At 46.5% G+C, this 18,382-nt stretch overlaps 1 protein-coding gene across 2 annotated transcripts in view; it reads right to left on the bottom strand.

The window, feature by feature from the left end:
• The window catches only part of LOC101164381 (max-interacting protein 1), a 31,006-nt gene extending 12,974 nt beyond the window's left edge, over positions 1-18,032 (bottom strand). Inside the window, exons 1-3 of one of the 2 annotated variants that reach the window (XM_023952580.1) lie at positions 17,327-18,032; positions 15,264-15,366; positions 9,542-9,571 (exon numbers count right to left, since the gene is read on the bottom strand). In XM_023952580.1, the coding sequence (XP_023808348.1) occupies positions 9,542-9,571; positions 15,264-15,366; positions 17,327-17,555 (362 nt within the window). In that variant the 5' untranslated portion in view covers positions 17,556-18,032. Of the gene's footprint in view, positions 1-9,541; positions 9,572-15,263; positions 15,367-15,487; positions 16,371-17,326 lie in introns of those variants that run through there. The other variant, XM_023952603.1, reaches the window with a different exon arrangement.
• Positions 18,033-18,382: the final 350 nt, after the last annotated feature.

The following is an 18,382-nucleotide window of genomic DNA, read 5'->3' as shown; positions in this document are numbered from 1 at the left end:
AACAAGCAAAACTGCTAAAAAACAAAATCTAGCACAAAACAGTGCCGGGGGTCCGACAGTCAACACCCCCCAAACCAGGAGCTCCTGAATTCAGATCCAGTCCAGGTTCCAGAGAGACTGGAAGTCTCACAGTCACAGTGATGAAGGTCTGTTCAAATGTATTGATCCTGTGTATGTCCATTAAAGTGGGGGGTGGGGGGTGGACTACATGGTTCTGTCCACTGGGGACATGTTTAACAACAGAAAGGCCAACTGGAGATCCTCTAATCAGCTCTATGAGATCCGATTTATCTGAAAAAATTAGAATTGCCCTACACTAAATGATGAAATGAAAGCCCTGAGCAGCACTGTATGGCCTGCAGGCGCGACCTGGCATCTGCAGCTTTGTTTAACCAGAAATAATTTTGGACAGTTTTGACTGTTGTAATGTCATCTTTTTGATTTCTTTACATCTTTGTGCCCAAAACTGTTTTTTTTGGTGAGTTTTGGACTACATGGTGGGGGCAAAAGAACCTTCAAAGGTGCAGAAAGAAAGAAGCATCACTAAGAGGTCCCGACTGCTGCAGGACTTAAAGATGTGTAAAGATGTGTTTACATCGCGGATAGCTAGTTTCTCACAAACCTAAAGACTTTGCCACAGAATCCACAGCGTAGAAAAATATCAAATAGGGACCAAACACACTAGATCATCACTCCACAGATCTGTAATCTAGATTCCACACACATCCTCCACTACAGCCTTTTGTGTTTTTCCTGATTCTTTGTTAAAATAACAGAGAGGGCTTTTCTTTCCTTACATTTCTCTGGTCTCTTTCTTTTGTCGAGGTTTGAGCGTGCAGCCGCTCTACTCTTCCCCGCGCCGCTGCTGCCGGCGTGCAGCCAGAGTCACATGTTAACCCGGACAGAAAACGGGGGAAACTACAAATCAGCGGGTTAACTGCTGGAACAGTCATCACAGAGGCTCCAGCCTGGCTGCACAGCTGGAGCCTTCCATGTGTACTTTAGCCAATTACAGCTCTATTATCTGCACTGTGGCGGGCAGGTGACGGCGCCCGGCTTAAACGTTAACCAGCTCCCAGCCGTCTCAGATTCTCACTGATGCCGTAGAAATGATCTTCATGTTTACCAAGTGATTTGAGCCAAAGGGAAGGCTGATTATGGGATGTCTGTAGCTCTCAATAGATTGAGAATCCGGTCTGGCACAGGTAGGTCAGGGGTTCAAACCCCCAGCTGCCCTGTGTGCCCTAGTGCACTGTAAAATAGGTTCAGTGAACTCAAAGTCTATGAGGAAGCCGATTACATCATATTTTTAAAGTTATTCTTAATTAACAATAATAAGTTAATCAGAACTTAGAATGTTTAAGTTGACACTAAATTTAAACTGTAACTTTTTTACTCATACACAATCCTCTCTGGCTCCTCAGTATGTGGCTGAGTCCATGTCATACGGTTCATGGGTGTTTGTTACCACGTCATCACGTCTGGACATCAAGGTTTAGGTTTCCAATGAAGATATAACTGCAGTCAGGCTTATCGGTTTTGAGCTGACTTGACTTGGTTGCTGCTTTTAGGTTCTATGGTTATCAAACTTTTGAGCTCGTTGTACTGTTGGAGTTTAGTGCTGAAGGGCAAAGCGTTTCTCCCCAAATGATCCCACAGGGAAAGAGTGTCATGTACGTTGCTTTAGAGAGTTATGTGAAATAATAATGTTGCAACATGAAAGAGTGTTCACCACATTCATCTGCTGCTGACACACTGCCTGCTATGGTCCACTGTTCAGACTCTCTAACTACTAACCCATGGTGGAGATACGGAGGAGGGGGGAGTGCTACAGAGAGTCGGGGGAGGAGGGGGGAGTGCTACAGAGAGTCGGGGGAGGAGGGGGAGTGCTCGATTTGTGTAATCTGCCCAGAAACTCAGCATGGCCTGAACATGAGCCGGTCCATCATGCCTCAGTCACGTGTGGTAGTTGACCTGTACAGGTCTTTGGGTCGTCCGTGTCCGTGGGGGGGTCGTACAGAAGAGCGGCTGCATCCTCAGAGGTGTGTCTTCAGGCTCGTACGGACAGTTTGGGGAACATCATGAAAATGGAACGTACCATTATCCTGTGTGTGGTAAGTGTATCTAAAGTATTCATCAGGATAATGGAGGTTCACACACGTATGACGTACAGGTGATGCTGTGGTACGGCGTCCTCACACCACGCTCTAGTCGTTAGGTGTGAGTTCTGGGTCCTTCCTGACCCCACACATGCTGCACGTACGGGATGTGCACGTGATCCTTAAGTGTCTGTAGGACGTCCACACAAACTACACTCTGATTGGCTCATTTCAGGACCATGTTTGGTTATTGTTTTGATCAACAATGCACACAAAAAAGTGGATGATGGGTAAGAGTTGAGCGCCCATGAAAGAGGCATTTTAGGTCCTGTCATTTTATTTCTACTACTCTGTGATAGTGATGGGGCTTAGAGGCATCCTGTGGCTGACATCCATTCTGGGTCCATGTTACTACAGTGCACAGTGACTGGAACGCTAACCGCCATCAGCAGAAAGTCTCGGATCTTCATGGCTGCTGTGACCAAGTGCAGCTATGAAGCAACACTGAGGGGGAGAGATGCAGCGCTGCTAGTGGGTGGACATGACGAGGACTTCAGAGCATTCAGGCAGTTGTGACCTCAATCCCAAAAAAGAGGTTCGGTGTGTGAAAGAGATCTTTTCATACGGCACTAAGCCTGCAGTACAATTTCTAATGGAGTCGTGACTGAAGGCACACTGGGGGAAAAAAGGTTAAATGAAATGCATCCATTTGAACTTAGACACTGATAAAGACACTGATGGACAACCAAATCCAGGACAGGACGCACAGAGCATGCTCCTGACGGATGACAGGCCAGACCGCTTCAAACTGAAAAAACAAAAAAAAGGCACAGCGATGTCCCGTCAGCGAGCAGCCACCACAGACAGGAACACGTGCTCACACGCGTGTGCAAAGTTTGCAGGAGTTTAGAGAGAGGAAGCGTCCTCTGCATGGCTGAGCCAAGAGGCTGTGGGGCTGAAGCCCATCACTAACGCACGGATTACTTTACACATGCTCGCTTCCTCCTAATCTGCTCTGATAAAAAAGGCCGAAACCGAGAGCAGAAGGGAACAGAACGAGCATCCAGATGGAAAGAATGGAGGCAGCGATGGAAGGAACTGAGGCCCTGACCGGAGGAAGGGAAGGCCCCTCCAACAAACACACGGAGACATTACATCCAAACCTGATGGGAAACTCTAACACGTGTAGTTCCATGTGAAGAAGCACATATCAATGATTCCACCTCTATCCAGGTCATTTGGCTTCTTCTTCTTCTACTGTTCTTTGGTTTCTAAAGGTCTAAAACTGTGACTGAACCACCTAAACGTCTCTGCCCAGGCCAACCGTTAGCGGCTGGGGGGTCGAGGGCAGAAGCTTGGGATTACCAGAGCGCTGTGGCCATGTACCAAATATGTCCTACTTAGGCCGCCGGAGATCCCAACAGATGTGGGCTCCGGGGCCAGACCGGAGAACAGGGTGTGTGAGCGGGGTGGGGGCAGTTTTCTGCTACCACATAACCCTCTTACAGATGTTTGGTGTGCTATAATGCATAATGGGGGATGGGACATGGATGCTGCTGACATATTTGACATTAATCTTTAATAAGCACAACAGGAAATTCAAAACAGATGTACAAATTCCAAATCCTTCAGGTAGACGTCAAAAAGGTCACACCGCACCGTAGGACCACAGGCCGAGCAGCGTGACTGCAGGCATGTGCTGAGGGGAGTGGTTAGGTAGGTAAGGTAGTTAACCTGGTCAAAAGGCAGAAGTGTTTCCCTTTGCTCAGACTCTACAGCTAAAACGCGTATTTAGCTTTAGTCCAAATCAGACAGCCCTGATGTAAAAGGAGCATCCAGTTTTCTCCCCTTCTGTGTTTCCAGCCTGAGTGAAGCTGTGGTTAATGCGGCAAACTAGACGGAAAGAATGAACTTTGTTTGTGTCCATAAACCTTCATTCTGCATAAAGTGAGCTTAGCAACAATCTACTTTCAATGTTCCCACTTTTCTGAACATTTCAGCATTAACAGTATCCAGTATTCTCTGTGCTTTTTCCTTCAACAAATGCATAAATATCAGAATCCATTAAGTATGCTGAAAGACATGTTCAGTTTTTACCTCTTTATATTATCAGAAATAACTTTTGAAGAATCCAATCAGACAAAGCAGCTGAGAGACAGAAACTTTGGACATTTTTAATCAGTTACAAAAGACAGTTGAGTTGTGCTGCGATGCAAAGATCAGACTCAGATCTACCGTCTTTACAGTCTACATACTCTTCTATCCTCGGGTCATAAAATGTTCCTTCACAGGAAGTTTCTTCTTCACCCACATTTGCCCATAAGCTGCAGGCCTTTGCCGTCTATAGGAAGTACATTTGCCTGAACATTTGCATTCATGTCAGCAAATGAAGGGAAGCTGAAGATTCAGAGCATCACTAAAGGACGTTCTACATGAGGAGGGGTTCACTGACCCGATGACCCCCAGCTGGATGCAGACCACTAAGAGCTGAACCTCTGAACACAGACCACAGCATCCTCGTCTCTGTTCTGGCAGCACTGGCTGAAGGAAGAAGTTCACTAATCCTTAGATCCAACATTTGACTCCGGGGCAGGTAAAGGATTTGCTTAGACTCCCTGCAGTAATTACAGTAGAGAAACCATCACGGAACACTAATCTGGAATGTAGATCCGGCTAGCTTGCCACTCAGGGCTTTCCTTTAGTCAGGTACGTTTGACCAATCTCTTTACTCATCCCCGGTGCCTGCCAATTCTCGCCTGGTCGGGGAGTTAAGCACCGGGACCGGATGGCCCTAGAGGGAGGGCAGATGAAGCGACCCAGCACGTGGACGTGGCTCTAGCTGGGCTCACCAGACCAAAGATCAAGTCCTTAAGCTGCTTTTCAGAGCCAAGAAAAGCTTGCGTGTTGTCACGTTGCTCAGGACAAATGGTCCCAGTTTAAGGCCCTACAGCTGAGCCTGAGAATAGCCTGCTCTCAATGGACTGACAAAGAGAGGCTCCTGAAGCGGCCCTGCTCTCCCAAACAAGCATCAGGACACCGGCTTTTATCTACATCTGAGCCTCAACCAGGCTCAGGGCTGGACATGTCCCAACAAGGCCAGCAAAGGAGGTCCCTACAAAGATGTTCTTCGTCAATGAGGTGAAGAGAAAGAGAAAATAAAATGTAACTGCTGATCTCTCCGGTAACAACAACCACTTTTGCATGTCTGTGACTCTACAAACTAGTCATCAGAGATTTTTATATTCCCTGAGAAGACTGCGTAGAAGGAAATGTTTTGTTTCAAACAGACACATGTTTGATTCCATCTCCTGACATCACTGAGGCTCCAACAGGCCACTAAAAGACAAAAAATACTCTTCATTTAACACAACTGAGGAGCAGCCAGATATCAGTCGACACCGTGAGCTCAGGGGTCACTCCACGTCTGAAAGACACCTCTAGAGGGGCAGCAGCACTGCAGGCAAACCAACAGCCTGCAAGATCCTTCCTGTTAGACTCTACCTAACCAATGACAAAGTAAAGCAAGATTGTAAGAATTTATTACATAAGAAACGCTGCAGATATGTTTTCTAGTGTCAAAACGAGGCCAAATGTCTGGATGGTATCATTCTGCCTCCCTTAGTTCTTCCTGATGTTAGCGCTATCATGGCGAGCCGGCACAGCTCGGAGGTTATCACAGCCTGAGCCCCCCACCAAGGAGGACCGTCTCAGTGGCCACAGATAAAAAGCTTTGATAAGGTGGAAACCCACCAGAGACTCTTCAGCTAAACAGCAGCAGATGCTACTGTTGGTAAAAGCCTGACACAGGCTTACAGTCGGGGCTGTTCCCAACCAGCAGGACGCAGGGTTTGGGGAAGGTCACAGTCTAGATCAGGGGTCGGCAACCCAAAACGTTGAAAGAGCCAAATTGGACAAAAAAACAAAAAACAAAAATGTCTGGAGCCGCAAAATATTAACAGCCCTATTTTAGCCTTATAATGAAGGCAACACATGCGATGTGTATCTATATTAGCTATATTTATTATTAACGATTAAATGTTTATTTGCCCTGCAGTGCATTCTGGGAGAACGACGCGTCACGTGACTGCTCTGTTGAAGTTTAACTTCATTACAATATCAATGAATTATGTTTCATTGATAAAATTAAAGAAATGTAATAAAGAAATCCGATTTTTGGTGTCATTTTTATTCTGAGGATTCGAACACAAACCAATAAAATGGAAGGTGCGTGACGACGTTCCCCATGACAGTCAGCTTGGCTCTAATGACAGAACAGCTTCAAGCCTTTGTGGCGCCTGCAGACTTTCATTCAGCTCCTTTAGGTGTTTGTCACAGTCATCCACCAAAATGTGCAGCTTTTCCAGCCACTCAGCATCTTCCAGTTGCGGGTAGTTCAGGTCTTTGCCTTTCAGGAATGTTTTCACGTGTTCTAAACAGACGACAAAGTGACGCTAAACGTCCCCCCTGGACATCCATCAGACTGTGTTGTGTAGCAGGAGATCAGAATATTCACTTTCAACTTCATCAAGCAATGCTCAGAACTGACGGTGGTTCGATTTCCGTCAGCCACCTGCCTAGCGGTCCGCTAAAAGCTTCCTCCTCTATGAGGAGTCGTGCGGTGTTTGGGCCACGGACAGTTCTCCAGCGCTGCCAGTTGATTGACAGCTCACCATTTATGACAGCTTGGCTCCCGTTTCGTCCGCTGCAAGTGACGTATTTGCCGAGCGCTACAATATTTATTCTACACATTCTTACAGCATTGGAAAACGTTAATAATGTTTGTGTCATGTTTTTCCTCCTACAGAAACCATATTAAAACAAAAAATATATGTCTCTCGCCCATCTATTTACATTTTCAAACATTTTTGAAAATGCTCCAGGGAGCCACTAGGGCAGCGCTAAAGAGCCGCATGCGGCTCCGGAGCCGCGGGTTGCCGACCCCCGGTCTAGGAGATCAGGACTGACGTTTAGAAAGAAAAGCAGAAAGAATGTTATAACCTAAATGTTTCAGCTGTTGGGAGAGACAGGTTACCATCTAGGGTGCAGACTACTGTAGCTTCAGAAGAAGCTTGTTGGAAGGCCAAACCCCTACGTCTTCAAATTGGACTGTGAGGCAAGAGCGCTAACCACCGTGGAGCCCACGATGATTCTAAACTGACTAAACTAAACTAGCATCTCTGCCCTTAGACCCCCCTTCTCTGTAAGGAAAAACTCCTAAATAACGGATTCTGGAAAAAAAGAAGAAACCTCAGGGGTGCCCACATGAAGGAGGGCTCCTCCCCCAGGACGGACAGGCGTTTTACCAGAACTCTTAGAGAGGAATTAATTTATCTAACGCTACAACTACACATTCAAAGTCCAGCAGACGAGCTTCATCCAGATGGAGTTGGGGGGACGGCTGGGGGGAGCCAGACGGAGGATCCATAGCAAGGTGCAGGAGACAGTATCACATTCAAAGTTAGGCTCAAAACATTCCTTTTTGGACAGGTTTATTGCCAGACTAGCTAGTAATCAGAGAATATTTCCTGTTAATGTGTTTCCTGCTGCATCTTAACCCATCTTTGACCTGACCTGACTTGTTTCTGAGCACTGACGTGTTTACAGAAACTGCAAACAGCTTTTAACAGAATTCTTCCATTCAAATGTTTATGAATGCATTTTAGTGAGTTACCAAAGTTACCTTGGTGTCTCATAGTTGAGGTTTACCTATGGGGAAAATTACAGGCCTTTCTCGTCTTTTTAAGTGGGAGGACTTCAACCAAATGGTGACTGACTAAATCCTGCATAAAGCAGTGGGAATCCTGTGTAAATGGTCTTCCACTGAGGTTTGTACCTCATTCCATGGACAAATGCACACGCATGCTGTCCTAAATGAGTTGGACTCTTTTAGCACTACTTTACTTTCCAACTGCCCTTACAGGTGGTTGGTTATAGGAAGTCTGCGGGCGAACCTGTCCGGGACACGCAGGTGACCTCCACAAAACATCAAGGTCATCAAGGATCAGTGACCCGTAGAGAGAAAGCGTTCTATGTTCATGCTGCGTGTAGCGGTAAGTGAGGGGGTTGCAGGTGAGACACAGGCCTGTCCTACACATTTCTCATTTTTTCAACCCACCCCACCCAAATCCTGCAGACTGCACAAGCTGCGCATCAGTGCTGTTGACCAGATACGTGCACGCTCCTCGCTGCAGCCTGACTGTTAGAAACGAGGAAGTTAGAAAATCAGAGTGTAGGTTGTGTGCACGTCCTACAGACACTTACGTGTCACGTGCACGCCCCATTCATGCAGCTTTTGTTCCCGGGAACCAGAACTTACACGACATCATCAGCCATTTATCATAAGTGCGTGTTTGATTATCCCTGCGAATACTTCACAATACGCTTACCACACACACAACAATGGGGTGTACTCTTCTGGGCGATGTCCCCTGAGGTGGCTGTCCGAGGGAAACACCCCGTACAGCTACCGCTCTTCTCTACGACCCTCCACGGCCCCCGACGCCCCACAGCGCCTGTACAGGTCAACCCCCGTATGGGTGCATGTGACGAAAGCTCAACTCTGCCCCACGGCCTCAAACTCTTCACGCCAGCACTTCCACGCCTCACATCAACACCAGTAAACAGAGATCTGATGCTATAATCAGGTGGACGGCAGCACAAGAGCAAGACTGAGCAGAACTCCAACATTACCATCCTTCAGCCGCCAGAGAAAGGCAGGCTGAGACGATACTGTATGTAACTAGACTGAATACCCCCCCCCCCCCCCACACACACACACACACATCTTTTTGTTGCACAAATAGACTCCGAGACAATGAAATGACAGCAAGCTACTAGTCTTTAATTCCTGTAAATCGGTGACATCTTATTTACTGCATCAAAAGAAACGGCATCATTTTTTAAGCCTGGGCCAAAAACTCCAACCAGCTGTTTGCACCTATGTGGAAGAATTCTGGTCATGTGTTTGACCCAGAATAGTTTTAATGGTCACATGTTCAAATATAAAAAACTAAAACAACTTAGAGCAGTAGTCCAGGAAGGCGTGCAACGTGGTTCTGCATCCATATGCGGTCCAGATAAAAGCATTTGCATCAGCTGTAACACACAGCAGCATGGATGGAAAAACAAAGCATGACCAAGGAAATTCAGTTTGCGCGATAAGAGAAGAAACCCAAGACACGATTGACAACCTCCCTTTAGTTTGATTCTTAGTTTTTGTTAACTCATCCTGTCCAACAGGCCTCTGGTGTTGGACCGATTTTACTGTTAGAACAGGCGTTAGGAATCCCCTTTGTTTGGGTCAAGGCGAGGCTAATATGGAAAGTTTTCTGTAACGAGTGAGGGAACGCCCCAATGGGACAGCAGATGTTGGCGATGGTTCCACAAATGTGCATTCCTGTCCAGCAGTTGCGTCAAACCATGAGGGAATGAAAGCAACTCACCTGTTCTTTTCCAGCTCGTTGTGTGTTGACCTGAAAAAAACAGAAAAGAAACGGTCAAATGAAACTCAAGAACGTATTTGCTGATCAGATGAAAGAAAGGATGGTTAGAAAGCACAGCAGTCTGTCCAAACTGAACACAGTCAGCAGATGTGGCTCATCACTGTGACCATACATTCCCCAGCTTCTTCCTGAGCGATACAGTCTGAGATGGTGAGGGACAGCCCCCCCCTGCTAGGGGGAGGAGCTCCATCGGACAGGCTTGGCTCAACCCTAGGGCTCAACCCTATCTCAACCCTTATACCACGGTCCAGGTGAATACTCGATTCTGATTGGCTGCTGGGTGTGCATTAAAACCTGATTACTGCACGGTGAAAAAAGAAGTTCGGTCAGCTAGCTTAAATGTTTTGTATCACTGCTCTGGCTTCTTTAAAACAACCTTTATCTTCATCATCTGGACAAAAACAAGCGGTAAGAGATGAACTTTCTCTCTGAACTGATGCTTTATTCAACCCATCGGGACCATCAGCATAGATATATCGCCAAATCTTGATGGTTCTGCGCGACGCAGACTATATGTTACGTGACGCGGTGCATCACGACCGCTTTTTGTGAGAAACGCGATCCAAATCGGAAGATTTGGAACTGGTTGCTTCCGCACTTTGCGTTGGACGGTTCAGGCGTTATTACCTTAAAAAGTAATAACGCCCACTTCGTCGGCCATTAACCCTTACTTGTGCTATTCTAGGCACTTTAACGTTGGGAGGTGGGTCATCTAGACCCACTAGACAGTGCTCTGAACCTTTTTTCTTCAATGATTTGTGATCTTCACTGGTGTCCATGGATTACATGAAATCTTTCCACCTTTATCCACCTTTGTCATGGTAGGGAGAACACCTCAATGGAAGGGGGGGTCATCTAAGATAGCACGAGGGTTAATAACGTGAAGTGAATGTGCCGGCCCGTGAGAGTGCCTTCCTGAGGAGGACGGCTCGTCTCCCACCGTCCTCCTCTAAAGCAGACGCCTTTCCTTCTCCGCCCACTCCACCAGGACCGCCCACTCTACGCGGCGCCCGACTTCAATGCTGAAAGCGATTTTTCAGAGCATTTCCTTTCATTCCAATACACGTCAAACACCAAAACAGTCATTTTGTCCAGAAAAGGCACAGATATTTGGAATAGATGGAATAAAATACTATGATATGTATAGATACTGTGGGAATGGACTGTTTTACGATGAAATTACTAAAAATGTCTGTACTCCATCATGACAATGTGTTCATGTCCTCTGCTTGGACAACCCCCCCCCCGCCAGGGCAGAAAGTGAACATATAAGCATGGGTGGCTTGTTCCCGTTTTTCAGCCAAACTAACGTTTTAGGAGGCTTTTGCAGCGGGTGAAGCAGTAAACCAAAGCCGTGGTCCCAGCTGTCCTTACAGGTGGACACAGATGTCTGCAGGTGAAAAATGGTCAAACCTGGACGCGGCACGCAGGTGAGCCGCACAAAATATCAAGGTCGTAAACCGCTGAGTGAACCCGTAGAGAGAAAACGCTGTTTTCTGCAGGCCACGGGTCATAGAGGACACTTCTACAACACGTAAGGGGAAGTGGGTGAGACGCAGGCGGGTCAGACAGATTTTTCATTTTTTCCATGCCTCCAGATCCTGTGTGCACGGGATACGTGCACACTCCTCGCTGCAGCCTGACTGTTAGAAATGAGGAAGTTAGAAAATCAGTGTAGTTTGTGTGGACGTCCTACAGACACTCACGGATCACGTGCACGCCCCGTGCATGCAGCATGTGTGCGGTCAGGAAGGAGCCGGAACCCACACCTCACGACAACGGTACGTTCCATTTTCATGATGTCCCTTTGGGTGGGCATACGATGCAAGATGCACCTGCGCTCCCCGTACCATGCAGCCACTCCTCTCTATGACCCTCCCCCCAGACAACCGGGTCAACCCCCCCATACGGGTGCATGTGACTAAGCTTTGAAGCATTAGTCTGAACCCGTTTCTTATCAGTAGCAGCTCCAGTGACATGACAAGGCAGAATGTGTCTGTACTGAAAAAAAGTCGGTTTGTTTTGAGTGCAGACTCTGGATGTCTGTTATTCGTATCAGAAAACGTCGCCACAATAAAGATATTTTGTGTCAGTATCTATGACTGCGTTCACAGTCCATATGTACATGAACCCAGCTGTAGATCAACTGCTGCAGAGCATCTTAGCATGGCGTCTGTCCAGAAGACATCCATTTGTCTATCGTCAGCTTTTATCACCGACTCTACGTCTCGGTCCTCAGAAAGCGGCGTGCGTGAACCGTGACACAAACGCCGCCCAGATTACAAACCGGCTCAAGGCCTCGCATGACCTGCAGCTTCCTGGTGTTTTCCTGCGTGCATCTCTGCACACTCAGAGTGCTTCAGAGAGATAAAGCACCCCTGCTAGAAACGGTAGGGAAGAGAGGGCGGAGCCAGATAAGCCAGTCGCTTTAAGCCTCGCCACAGCACTGACAAGGTAACTGGAACAGGCCAGAGCGGCCAACAATCACGGGAACGATAAACTGACATCGTCATAAACTATTGTGTAAAGTTCTGCTAAAAGTGCTGGAGACTACAGAGTATCTGGCTGGCGTCTTCAGCGTGTGACGTGCATCTCTTCAGAAATGACAGCATCTCTATTAGTAAATCATTTACAGGACAGTGTAATTACACTGGACCTCTAATAAACACTGACAACATTTAAACAACACTGAGGTCTTTCAGCCAACGGGGAATAAAATGAGCCACAACACCATCTGCAGCTGTAAAATGAACTGTGATGCGTTCAAGTCCCCTTAGAGAACAACATCAAGCCCCAACATTTGTCCTACAGAGCCATCTTTAGTCGACACAAGTCGCCTTTTAGAAAGAAATCCTGATTTCTCTCCTCTACTGTGGATTCTGACTTATTCAAAGCGCCCTCACCTAAATATTACTGACCGCTGGACAGTAAATTCCTCTAAAACGCCATTTATTTTGGCTCCAGTGGTTATGAGGCCAGAATCATATGAGGAGCTATAAATAGGGCAGCAGATTTACAGTTTATCTGATGGTGACTGTTGCTATGCAGACTCTGGCAGCAGGCAGTTCTCAGGATGAGCACTTCCTGTTGTGGATCTCTAACATTAATATTTAAGGTTTGGTGAGAAATAGAGAAAAGCTCGACTTCCATGCATGAAACCAACTCACCTGCCTGGTGCCAAAACGACACCAAGCCCAGCAATTTTCACCTGGCACCACAACATGCCTGTTTCTGCAATGCACCACTGCTTTCTGCACAAGCAGAAATGTTTAGTATAGATATGAAAAATGGTGGTCTCTGCGTCAAAACCTTCAAAAACACGACTCCTCATGAAAATGGTGTTTTTATCTCCATGATGGAGGACAGAGAGAAAAGACTTTGAGATTAAAGCTGCAGAGAAAAACCCGCCGTTAGAAGAAACTCAGGTTTGTGACGCAGCGACGGTGATGGGGGGGCCAAAGTCTCCGTGCTCCGCCCCATTGGGATGCCCCCACCTGCAGATAAATCCATTTATTTTCCCAGTCTGAGCTGTGGTCTGGATCAGCTCCCATATCGCGCGTCGGTTTTTGCTATGCTAATGTTAGTGAGGGGCTGTAAGCTAGCCAGACAGAGTGTGAACAAAGGAATGATGGGATATCAGAGCAGGGTTACTTCCACACCAACAGGTAAATTTCTGATGAACTCCTGCTGCTATGTCTTAAAAAAGGCAACAGCGTTTTTTTAAATTTGACCAAAACCCACTGGGAACGATTTACAATAGACACGACTATTCTTGGAGGGGACTTCTGATTGGTTGAGGCTCCATCATAAACCAGGATGCAGGTGTGCCTGCGGCGTGAAAATAAAAAGCACGTCACATTACAAGGCGCATTTGTACGGTGGCCCAGAAGGGTCACAACACATCACTTTAGATTTCGTAACACAAAATAACAAGCTACAATTTGTCACAACACAATAACTTACAACACTATAACTCACAACACAAAACAATAACACGACACAATAAATTACAACACTACACGATAATTTACAACGGAAATATACCTGCAACTTCTGTTGCAGGTATATTTTGGTTTTGAGTTGTTAAAGTTTTGTGTTGTGACCCTTCTGGGCCTCCGTACATTTGCCCACTAAAGATTTCACAGAGGAAGACAGAATTCTGTTTGCGAGTGTTAAAGACGTTGAAGAAGAAACAGCTCCTTGGAGCAATTTTTTGGGTTCCTCCACCCTCAAAGAAATGTGAGGAGGAGTCTGAACTGCAGAAGAAGTGAGTGTTTGTGGAGATCGGCTGGCTTCAGACCAATGCTGGTGCAGAAAATGCTGTGAAAACCTACTCTGGTGGACAAAAAAAATGCCTTTTACACATCAACACAACGAGGAGGATTTATAGAAATAAAAACATCTGTATAGTCATATAATAGCAATATTATTAGTAACTGTTGTGTAATGTTTTTACATTAAAGTGCATGTCTACGCCTGGATTAGGGTCTGTAAAGGTCCACCGTTCGGCCTGACGTTCTTTTAACTATTTTAATAACATTCACATTTGAATGCACTATTTAATTCATAGTCATTGCTGTGGCATACTTTTCCTTTCTTCACACAGAACACAAATACGTCTAGATGCGTTTTACCAAAACCGCTGTCAACGTTTGGCACTGGTCATTCAAAGTTAGCTTGTCGCAGATAGCATGTCTCGCCTGGTCCTCCTCTTCGAGGTGATATCTGTAAACGTAATTTAGCCACAACCACAATCAAGAAATCCTACACAGTTTTTAGAAAACGCCGAGAACCGCATATGATTGATTTTTTAAAAGCCAGTTGGGAATTTAAACGCATCTGGCCCACGGTCCAGACTTTGGACATGCCCGGTCTATGCATTACTCTATTTTGTTCTGTTTGGGGGGGGGGCTGGGTTGAGAGAATAAAAGCGTGTTGGGTAATTACCCAGAGTCCTCATTTGAGAAGCTAGTGTGCACCAGGTGTTATAACGTAGGGATGCGCGTAGGAGTAGCTTAGCCACCGGAAGTTTCTTCCAAACCAGCGATCAGCTGTGCGCCGGGCTGCAGCGACGACGCTCTCTGGGAAAACACCTAGCTTGATCGGTGGGTAGCTTAATGTCGAGCACATTTAGTAATAACTTAGTCGATTAATTTGTCTTCGACCTGCTTTTCAAATTTTCCAGGCAAAAATTTCGGTTCTCAAAACCACTCGTCAGCTTTTTAATTCAAGTAAGTTGGTGCCTAATTTTGATACTAAACAATTTATTTTTAATTGTTTGCATTCTCCAGCTCCTGAAAATGTCACGAGAATATAAAAGTTAGCAGGTACTGATTTTTGTTCACAAGTCTCTGTGTCCAAGCAGAGAATGCTGGAACATGAGGTCATGTGACCAGTTTTGAGTAAGCTGATTGGCTGCAGCCACTGTCCACAAACATAAAGGAGCAGATGTTGCTTAAAGAAATACTTTTAGAATCTGGTAATTTTTAATAAAATAGAGGTTTTATTATTGTTTCTTTAAGCTCTTTCCAGTGACATTAGTCAGATATATAGCTAAATAAAGCTATCTGTTCTGGAGCCGGTTCAGGTGCAAAGCCAAGGCGCAGACGTCCCACGCATGCGCAGACGTGTCAGTGGAAATAGGGAACTAGAGAGCTCTCACCTGTTGTGGTTGTTGTTGAACTTCTTGTTTCGGAACCTTCGTGTCCTCTGGTAGCTTGTGCTTTGGTCTGAGGGGCAGGTGGAGGCGTAGCCGTGTTCGCATTCTGTTTAGGGAAAGGAAACAGCTGATCAACCGGCCAGACACGAACACCACACTCATGACAGATCTGCGCGTGCGACATTTCCACGCGTCCTCTTGACAGGCTGATGCACAGACGTGTTCACCTCTTTCCCGCCTGTCTAGGTATTCTGCTGCCTCCAGCAGCCGCTGGACGTTCATCAGCTGAACCGCCGTCATCCTCCCTGAGCTCGGCGCCCCTGACCCGGGTGTCGTTTCGCTTCAGCCCCGCAAACAGCAGACGAACAAACACGACAATCGCCTCAACGACGAGGCATCGCTACATCCGCGGAGAACGACGCGGTTCGTCCGCTGCCGCTACAAGATGAGCATTTTGGCCAAAATGTAAAGAAGTTCAGTGGAAGCTAGAAAGAAGGGGAGGTCAAATCCTGCACGGCGTCGCTGGTACAACTACAAAAAACACATTAAACTCTAAATCTGTAGACATTTACCATAGTTAATTAGAAAAATAAACGCGATATAAATTATGCCTTTTTTATTTTATTTTATTTTTTGGAGAGAGAGACCCTAGAGCCTGCAGACTGCCCGGTGCTGCTGGCCGTTTCCTCTTCTGTTTGTTTACCTAGCTGCTCAGCTGGGAGGCGGGACGACGACGCGCAAAGAACTCTGGGAAACCGAGGAAGTAGCTCAAGATAGAGAAATGTGGCAAAACAGGTTTTAAGTGTTTTAGCCTGCACCAAGCAAAATAATAACAAATGATAGCATGTATTTGTAGGTCATAAACAACAACAATTACAAAATGTATGCCTAAATACGGAAAAACATCCATTAACAGCAAAAATGTGGAAAGAAAAAAACTAATTTCAGTAAAACAAATACTGCTGATTTGATAATGCAAACATAAATAAGTAATTACATAACAATACCACATAACCATCGTAATAAGATCCAAACACAATAAAGTATCTTGTTTATTAACAAAAATCGCTCTCTAATGTCCTACTGGACTCATAAACCCGGAAATTTCCTCAGGAAGATCCGTTAGTCCAGTTCACGACGAATTCCTACAAACCCCACAGGTCGCAGTGCCGAGGGGCGTGGACCTGGCATGGAAGCCGGGCCCAGCAACAAGTGACGTATGAGCAATGTCAGCGTCTCATTGGTAGACACTTTTGACAGGCATGGGGGGCTGTGCTCCCACCTGACCAACCACAGAGGAGGCACGCGCCATGTGGAAGCCAACGCGGCACGCCCCCACCCCCCCTTTCCCAACCCCCGGCAGAAAGCAACAAAAAAAAGAAGAAGAGAAGAGAAGCGAGAAGAAGCGCTGCCTCCTACATCTGCTTGTCTGTCTGCTTGACATTCCCACGAAACACGAGACGGGCGACCTGTCAGCGTGCACGCGCATCCAGCTCGTGCAGTCGATGTTTCTGCACAAACGTGTCCACATGCACAGTCCAGGTCTGTGCACCAGCAAAAGACTTACTTTGAAACAAGGAGTCGGTACATTAAACAAACCCACGTGCTAAATGTTTATATTCTTAAAAGGTCATAATGTAAACAACACATCTGAAGATATCGCGCAAGGTTGTTTGTTTGAATGTTTCCTGCTTCATTTCCATCTGCGGAGGCACAATGACATCACTCCATACGGAGCGGGAGGACGCCGCAATGTGATCAGATTTATTATAGCAGTGCGGGACGCACTGTTCACGCATCAACACCTGACAGTCAGTGTTGCTTTAGGTGCGATGAAGGCAAAAAAACAACAAAAACAATCCGTATTTCCGGATGGGCCCCAACACGCAAACCGGTACCAGAGCGCAGGAAAACTCCTGGGAGCCCGCATGCATGCGGGGATGAGCAGCCCACACGCATTTGTCAGGTGGCGTGCCGTGCCACGCGCGCGCTGCTCGGTGGTCTCGGGAACTCTGCCTTTTCTTTCCCAAGTGTCCCCACAGTAAGTCAGAGGGAGGCAAACTTACTTCCGTCCTTCCTGTCGGCGCTTTCCAGGAACCTGGCAGCTTCCAGCAGGACGTGCACGTTCTTCAGGAAAGTGTTGATCTGCTCCATGCGGGGGTCTCTGGAGTCAAAGACGTCATTGAAGCCGCAGCTGGACTCGTCCAAGTCCTGCGGGTCCAGGACAGACGGCTCGGTGTCAGAGAGGAAGCCTTCAGTCCTCAAACTTCTCCTCGGCGTCTCACTTTTGGCCATTCTTCCTGGTCGGTGGAGACTGTGGCGCAGCGAGCAGTGGATGCTGCACGTGCAGGCTGCGTTTCTGTGCGGGTTCCTTATTCTGTGTTGTGTAGCGGGTGTTTAATGTCAGAGGATGCTGCTGCACGGAGAAGAGACCCCGGCCCCGCCGCCTGTCACGGCTCCGCATGGTCCTTGTGCCTGCCGGAACTCGGCCTCTCCATGATGGGGGATACCTCCAACTCATATCAATTATATTTAAGAAACCTCCGGATTTTAATAACCAAGAATTATATCCACAAGACTAAATTTAGCAATAAAGCCCCCACTTTTGTTAGCCCAAATTAGATTTTACTTACATTCTATTTCCCACAGTACAAGCAAAAAGCAATTTAAACGTGTCATTATGCTCGGCTTCATGATTTAATATACGTTTATTTTGTGTCTGTAAACCCCCTGATGTTTTCTCTGAACAATTGTTGTACAGTGTATTGTTCTTTGTTGTATGTCGCCTGTGTTCTGAAATAAATAAAATAAACTTCCAACTTCCATCAACCAATAGGAAAACACTTCTGTTAAGGCCTTTTCTACGTAAACTTAGCGCGATTTCAAAGTTTCCTTTTCTGATGGTCTTTGAACCCTCAGACACTGAAACTGTCAGCTTCATGACTGTGTCAGTGATTCTACCGTGAGTCCAGGATTAGAGCCAGGAACCACTTTTACTTTAACACAATCAGTCACACCGTCTGCAGAAGCCAACAAATGTTCTATCACACAAAAAGGAAGCTGTGGTAGAACACAGTCATGTCCTTTGGGCTAAAACTCCAAATTCAAATTTGACATTTTAA

Source organism: Oryzias latipes, chromosome 1 (genome assembly GCF_002234675.1).
Source record: "Oryzias latipes chromosome 1, ASM223467v1".
NCBI lineage: Eukaryota > Metazoa > Chordata > Actinopteri > Beloniformes > Adrianichthyidae > Oryzias > Oryzias latipes.
This window is presented reverse-complemented; position numbering and strand designations above follow the sequence as displayed.